Raw genomic sequence first — 7884 nt, 5'->3', positions numbered from 1 at the left:
GATTTAATTTGCGCAACCTTAGCTTTAGAGATAAACAAATGACAAAATGTTTCACCATAGCAATTTTTTGATCTGACATACACAGCTGCACCATATGCTACCTCAGAAGGGTCTGAAAAGACATGTAATTCTATTTGTGTGGAATTATCACAAGTAACATGTCGCTGAATTTTTAAATAATTTAATGACGGAAGTTCTTGTATAAAATTGTTCCATTTAACTTGTAATTCATGGGAAACTGGACTGTCCCAAGATAGATTTTCCTTCCAAAGTTGTTGTAACATTACTTTGGCAATTATAATGCAAGGGCCAAGTAAACCCATTGGATCGAATATTCTGGATATGCCTGAAAGCATAACTCTTTTTGTTAAACATTCACTCTTTATTCCAACATCAATATGAAATATTAATTTATCCGTTTTACTCATCCACGATATACCTAGGGTTTTTGCAACATCATTTTCGCCAATGACTAGACCATGCGAAGAATCAGCAAGTTTACCTTCTTTTAGCTCATGCATTTTGTCCGGAAAGTTTGATCATAAGTTACCGTGGAAAGTTCACAGACACTTAGTGCTTTATTTTCGTTATCTCGCTATAGAATTCTTTGCATTTCATGCTGATCTTTTGACACCAAGACCTGACGGTACATTTTTTCAATGTCCGCGGTAACAACATATTTATATTGTCTAAAGCGTAATAATATTGACACTAAATCATCTTGAATTACCGGTCCTTTTAGCTGAAGTTTATTAAAAGAAACTCCACTTGTAGATCCCTCCGAGGCGTCAAAAACTGTCCTTAATTTAGTTGCTGCGCTATGCATACGTAGAATTCCATGGTGCGGTAAATAATAGGCATCCTCATGATTTACTTCAGATACCTCTCCTATGTTTTGCATATGATTGAGCTTTTCATATTCGAGGATAAAATTCTTGTACATTCTTGAGAATTGGTATTTTTTTGAGAATTTTTGCTCAAGCGATTCACCTAATATTTTTGGACTTGCTTTCAATGGAATCGATACAACAAAACGACCTTCTAGAGTTCTTGTTGTTGTGTCTTTAAAATGAGTTTCACAGTCCATTTCCTCTTTGGACCAAGGACTGGCAGTTTTAACACTTTCTTTCAAAGAATTTTGATAACTGGTCTTGGATATATAAATCACCTTCATTTTTAATCAAATTACAAACTATATTATTAGAAATTTTAAAGCCTTGTATTTTACCTGAAACCAACCACCCAAGCCGAGTTTCCTGTAAAACAGGACCATTTGTATTTAACTTCAATTGGTTTGGACATAAAACATTCCAAAAAATATCAGCACCTATCAGCATCTCGATTGGTCCGGGCTTATGGAAGTTTTTATGTTGAGATTTAAATTTTAAACAACATTTATATTTCACATTAGAGACGGCACTGTTCAAACCAGAAACAGCGAAATTTATTATTTGCTTTGGAATATTTAGTTTTGAGTGAAGAGACTCAGTTATAAAGGAAGACATTGACCCTGAATCTAGAATAGCTCGAACAGGTACGTAAGCACCATAACTGTTTAAAACATCTACTACTACAGTGGATAACAGAATTTGAAAATGTTCCGAACTTGTAGTTAGGGAAACGTTTTCTTAATTTATATTTTGATTTGCTTGATTTTTGTTTTCTATGTGTAAAAGAGTATTGTGTTTACCCTTACAGGTTTTACATGAAGCATACAATCTGCATTGGTTGGTTTTGTGGCCACCTCGAAGACAGTTTAAGCATAACTTTAGTCTTTTGGCTTGTTCCATGCGATTTAGCACAGACATTGCCTTGAATTTGTCGCACATAAACACTCTGTGATCGCAACTGCATATGGCACACTTGAAACCTTGAAAAGAGGTTTTGTTTTCATGTGAATTATTTTCTGAATCGGCAGAAAGTAAGTCCCTGGTTTTCCCTGACTTGGATCCCTGTTCAAGTTTGTTCAACTCTAATCGCTCTAGCAAGTCTGATCTACTTCTTAAAAATTCATACATATCCTCAAGAGAAGGCAAATCTTTTTTGGACTTGTATTCCTCCCATTCACTAACAGATCCATCGTCCAAACTTTTAGCCATTAAATGTTAAATTAGAATATCTCACTGATCTGTGGGAAGTTTAAGAAGAAGTAGTTTACAATGAATTGATGAAGAATGTTGCCAGTGAGTTGATATTCATTATTTTCATTACTAAAGTGGAGTTTATTACTTCATTCTATTATAATCCTTTTTTTTTCGTGTTTAAAACTTATCGGATTGATTCCTTAACATATATAGCTGTCATAAGAACTCCCGATTTCTTTTTTTACATTGCTGACTTGCTGTACTATTATGACAAAAACTTTTTATAAATTACTGATATCCAACCCAATTTTACTTAGAAAATTTTTGAATTGCTAAACAAGATATTTTCTAAAACGACTCATTTCTTCAATAATTCACTTTATTTTCTCCAATTTTCCTGATTTTCATGTCTCTTCTTATTTTAACTTATGCAAGAAGTTATAACTTCATAACTTTCTCAGTATGTAATGTATCTTAAATATTCATATTATTACAACAATTCATGTGTTTAAAAAAAAGTAAAGGTGATAGGAAGCTTTTGTTTTTTATAAACATCGCTAGAGTATAGATTTTCTAACGATATATAATTTGTTTCGATATCTTTTTGTTAACCAGAGTTGTAATTGGACCATTTTGACGAAATTCCAAGTTGCATGATTTGCGAAATTTATCAGTGCAAAGGTGGAAACAATGTAACGGCTTTTTGTGATGGTTATTGAGCAGCTAGATTTTTTTTCATTCTCGCTCAAACATAATAGCTATGAAAGTTAAATTGGCAACCCAAATTTTAAGTACAACCGATGTTCTTCATTTATCGAGAACAGATATTAATACATATTTCCATAATGCAGGTGCTACAGCTGTATTTCCTCTAATTTTAATTGATTTATTATTCTTAAATCTCGTGATAGATTGGAAAAATAAATATTTTAAAAACCACTTAGCTCAACAACAAAATATTTAATTGCATCAATTTATTATTTTCAAAACTACCTTAAATCACATATTTCGAAATATTTGTAATAATGTGAAGAGCCATGATGAAGAAAATGATCCTGAAAAGAAGTAAGAATGCTTATAGTTTGAAACGTAAATGAGCATAATTTCTTTCTGGACTTGAATGGTACAATCATACATAATTTCGAATTGTATAAGTATGAAGAAGAATTGGAAAATGGAGCCGTAGATACCTTCAAAGGGTTGGTAGGATTGCATAGTGACAAATGGGGAAGTGTCAAATAAGCATTAAGAAAACGAATGGCAATATCAATACTGACAATTCCAAATCAGATAATACTTCGAATGGCTAATGAAGATGATAATAGAAAACAAAAGGGGAAAAGTGATGATTATTGCATAAAATACGTGAGAACAATTTGTGTGCTGCATTTACTACCACTACCACCACACTCACTATTACACTGTATGACGCTTGTTTCGATTTTCTCTAGTTTCTATGTGTTTTGTATAAAACAAAAGATATTACCGCGTATAATTTGATTTCATATGGTTAGTTGATTGAATTAGTAACTCACTAAAGGTATTGAAAAAATATGGAATTTGATTCATTTGGTCGAAAGATACTAAAAACTACAGGAAAGGAGATTCATAAGATATCGTATTCGTAATAACTGCAAATCATCAATGGATTATTTCTTGAAGAAAATACTAGCTATCATTACTCAGACTGAATTAGAACAATTTTCAAATTCAGTGGTAAATTCAATAATTACTCATTTTGTACTGGATATTGTGAACAATTTAAAATTTGTTTATCTCTTAGATAAACCCCAACAAATTGGTATTGTGTGTCACATAACCCTAAAGTGATGAAAATGTTATTTCCGAGTAGATAACCTCAAAAATTTGAGAATCCCAAAGTGGAGGGTCATTGTCGTCCCCCATTTGAACTATACGACGATGTATTGATAAGTTGGTGGCCTAGACCAGTTCCATGCATAAACAAAATATTGCGTTACAATAGCAACGAAAAATAACTTATTAAAAATGTCAGTCTTAAGTTTTACCTCAAAAATGAAAACCAGAGCTACGCAATAAATTGAAAGAAAAAATATATCCACCGAAATTGTGAAAATCGACAAATTGGAGTATCAAGCCATCATCAAGTACCTGTATTTAGAAGCGTTAAGAGGTGAGCAGATTTACGAGGTAAATTTTCCATTGAAGATGATGACCGATCATGAAGGCCAGCTCCTGTGTCAGTCGTCGAAAATATCGATACAGTTTATCACATGATTTTATCACACTGTCGAATTTTGCTAAAACCCATTATTACTATTGATGAGACGGGTACATTTCTACAATCCAGAAACAAAGCAACAATGGATGGAATGGCGACACTCTGGTTTTCCCAGACCTAAGAAGTTTCGTGTCCACAAATGTGCTGGAAAAGTTCTTGCTCCAGTTTTTTGGGATTGCCATGGAGTAGTCATGATTGATTTTTTAATAAGGGTAGAACAATAACTGGAGATTACTATTCGACGTTACTGACCACTCAACTGAAAAAAAATTCAATAGGTCGTAAATTTTCTCCCAACGAGGAGGTAATAAAAGCTTTGAAGGTCTGGTTGCGCAATAAAACATTTTGACATTGAAATTTTGTTTGGTTTTATAGTAGGCTAAGAATTTTTCTTTATATCCTCGTATCACCACAGAATTGCATAACGCAATAAATAACTAAAAGCATTTCTTGGTTGTCTAGGGTTCTTTTTTACTTAAAACGCCGGTTAGAGAGAAAACACTTTTATTACAGAATTTTTTGCTTCGCCGTAGGATGGAGTATAGCGATAATCTCGTGATCTCCGATTTTAACAACGTCATATCTATCATTTTCTTTAACCTTAACAATTTCGTGAGGATCAAAAAATTTTCTCTTCAATTTTGGATCAGTTGTATATACTTCAAAGGGTGTGGTACTTATGCTTCGCTGATAGGTGGTATTTGAGGCAGTGTGTACTTTGTCAACGTATTTGTACCACTTTGCTGGCTCTTCCAAACTGAGTTTTGTTAAGACTGGTATAAGGGTCCTATTTACCCTTTCCACTTCTCCATTACCTCGTGGGACTCCACAAATTGTTAACACATGTCTAATATTTTCTTCTCGGCAATATGATTCGAATTTTTCAGAACGGAACGCGGATCTCATCAATATTCACCTTAGCTACAGAAAATATTTTGTAATTCAGGTAAACTAATTGAATTTCGATAATTATAGTTTGTACAAATGTATTCTGCTCTTTTGTTTTAAGTAAGTATTGTTAGAATGTATCTAAAAAAAATTTGCAGTCCTCCGCCACTAATCACTAGTTCGTGGACTTCGAATAATAAAAGGAAAAATACTTCTCACATCAGGCTTCCTCCAATAGCAATCAACCAGAATATAAGGATGCAGAAAAAAATAAAAAAGTAGCAGTATAAATAATAAATGAAATTAGTGATTCTAGAACTACTGAGAATATTGACAATACTCCATCTATTAGTATAACAACAAATAATATGAGTAGTTCAATTGATTCTTCGACAAATTGGACATTGATCGCTGATTCTTCACAAATGCAACCAGATTTTGTGAAATTAGGATAAAACAATTGAATTATCTATGGAAACTCTAGTTCGAAATACACTTTGATTAGATAAATAATGTTCGCCAAAAGCTCTGGGATTAGAATGTGCTATGACTTTGTTCAATAACCGTCGATCAGATCCGGGTATTTAAATTTCCATAGATAGTGAATATTAATATCATTATATTTGTAATTTGGATTGTAACTAAAGTGAATTTAACTCATATTTTGGATTGATTGATGTCTTATACCTTGTTATTTTCAAACTAAAACTATTTAGATTATGTATCTGTTTGCCATTGAATAGGAGAATTTTTCAGAAAATGGGAAAGTTTTGAAATTAAGAAAATTTACCTCACACACATACGCTAAATATCCATAGGTTTCTACAAGATTTTTGCCAACAAAAACCGTTTTGCAGATTATACCTCAATTAAGCTTATTCCAATTATTAAATGGTGGTTTCATGTTGTGTCCAAAACGTATTATATAGAAGATGAAATTATAGATGCAACTGGGAGTTGTTTCGGCCAAGGAAATTTCACAGCATATCTAGCTTCAGAATTCGCGCTGAAGTAAATCGAGTGGAATAATTAAGAAAGTCCAAACCAGAATTAACCTCTTGCAGTATACAGCAACTGTCCATATCTCTGATTGAATTGAGCCAGGTAAATATAGTTCAACAACATTGTGTGAAACAAGGTGTATAGAAATGCTCGAAGCCGTGTTGACCTTAATGAAACAGCTTTCCTGCACTTTATTCTGTCGTAAGAGTTTTCATTCAGTGTCTTAGTTCTATCTGTCTGGTAAAAATTGAAAATCAAGTACTAGTCTCCCGATTTTTCCAGATTGATTATCACATTTTCCCAGTCGAAATTTCGTCAATATACTATCACCCTTCTATTATGATGAATATTAATTTTAGAAAATACAAGTATAATACAACAACCAAAGTTTTTGTAATTGTTTAAGTAATTATTCACCAACTGCTGTTTTTGAGAGTCCAAAAATTTCTATTCTTCTCAAGATACGCAACAATATTCTACCCTAATTGTGGCGGAAAAAAATGTTGAGAATCTTTGATTTCTCTCCTCTCGTAAGAAGAAAAAACACTCACAGAACTGTCACATTAGCCTCGGAAACTGGACGGAGCATTGACGACGACACGGCACGAAAACGGAAAAAACGAGTATGGAAAGAAAACATAGTAAGACTCGGAAGTTGGAACATTACATCATGGAGCAACAAAGACTATAAGGTGGTCGTAGAAATAGAGAAAAACAAAATAGATTTCTGCGCACTTTCAGAGACCAAGAAGAAAGGCAATGGCAGTCAAAGGTACCAAAACTACATACTGTTTTATAGTGGAGTCGACAAGAACTTGCGAGCACCGGGAGGAGTAGGGTTACTAGTGAATAAAAAATTTGAAAAAGATATTAAGGAAGTACAGTATATAAGTCATAGCATCATACAGATAACAGTAGAGCTGGCCAACGAAAGAACACACCTACTAAGTATATATGCTCCTGATGTAAGCAAACTGAAAGAAGAAAGGGAAGCTTTTTTTGATGCCTTGCAAGCTATGTTAGATAAAATACCCAGTAAAGACAAAGTGTTTATTATGGGCGACTTTAACTCAAGAATTGGGAACACAGTTATTCCAGGAATCATGCATAGTTTCAACGAAGGAGCAGTGAATGATAACGGAGATATATTGATAGATGTATGCGCCCTCAACGAATTACGTATCAACAACACATATTTTGATCATAAGGAACAACAAAAGTACACCTTCGCTAACACGAGAAGCCAAAAATCAACTATTGACTAAATAATTACAAACAGGAAAGTCCACCCCTCCCAGATTCTTGACGTACGGGTATTAACATCGGCACCCAACATGGTTTAGTATTGTGTAAATACCGCGTATCCCACATAATAAAGAAAGGAAAAACATCCTACTACGTATCGAAATTTAATATAGAGTCGCTTAAGGATGAAAGCATTAAATACCTCTATCAAAACAGACTCCGCGAAAAAATTGTCCAAAACCCTATAAAAGAAACCGACAACGTAGAAGCCGCCTGGGAGAAACTAAAGAATAACATAAAGAACAGCGCAAAGGAATCCCTAGGAAAAAGAACAATAGACACGAATAGGACACAGAATAAACCCTGGTTCACTCTAGAAATTAAGGATCTGGCAAATGAAAAAAA

At 33.5% G+C, this 7884-nt stretch overlaps 2 protein-coding genes across 2 annotated transcripts; one reads left to right on the top strand and one right to left on the bottom strand.

Moving 5' to 3' along the window:
* Positions 1-595: 595 nt before the first annotated feature.
* On the bottom strand, positions 596-1174 carry LOC130451933 (uncharacterized). The gene has a single exon (XM_056791289.1). It carries the CDS (start codon positions 1172-1174, stop codon positions 596-598), a length of 579 nt encoding a protein of 192 aa, XP_056647267.1.
* Positions 1175-6734: 5560 nt separating this feature from the next.
* LOC130451932 (craniofacial development protein 2-like) lies at positions 6735-7499 on the top strand. The gene has a single exon (XM_056791288.1). It carries the CDS (start codon positions 6735-6737, stop codon positions 7497-7499), a length of 765 nt encoding a protein of 254 aa, XP_056647266.1.
* The last annotated feature ends 385 nt before the right edge of the window (positions 7500-7884 follow it).

The sequence above is a fragment of the Diorhabda sublineata genome, chromosome Y, assembly GCF_026230105.1.
Source record: "Diorhabda sublineata isolate icDioSubl1.1 chromosome Y, icDioSubl1.1, whole genome shotgun sequence".
Classification (NCBI taxonomy): Eukaryota; Metazoa; Arthropoda; class Insecta; order Coleoptera; family Chrysomelidae; genus Diorhabda; species Diorhabda sublineata.
Note: the sequence above shows the minus strand (reverse complement) of the source record. Positions and strands in the feature narration are given on the sequence as shown.

Coding starts and splice junctions, on each gene's coding strand:
- LOC130451933 (XM_056791289.1), bottom strand. CDS start 1,174: ATGAAGGTGATTTATATATCCAAGACCAGTTATCAAAATTCTTTGAAA.
- LOC130451932 (XM_056791288.1), top strand. CDS start 6,735: ATGTTGAGAATCTTTGATTTCTCTCCTCTCGTAAGAAGAAAAAACACT.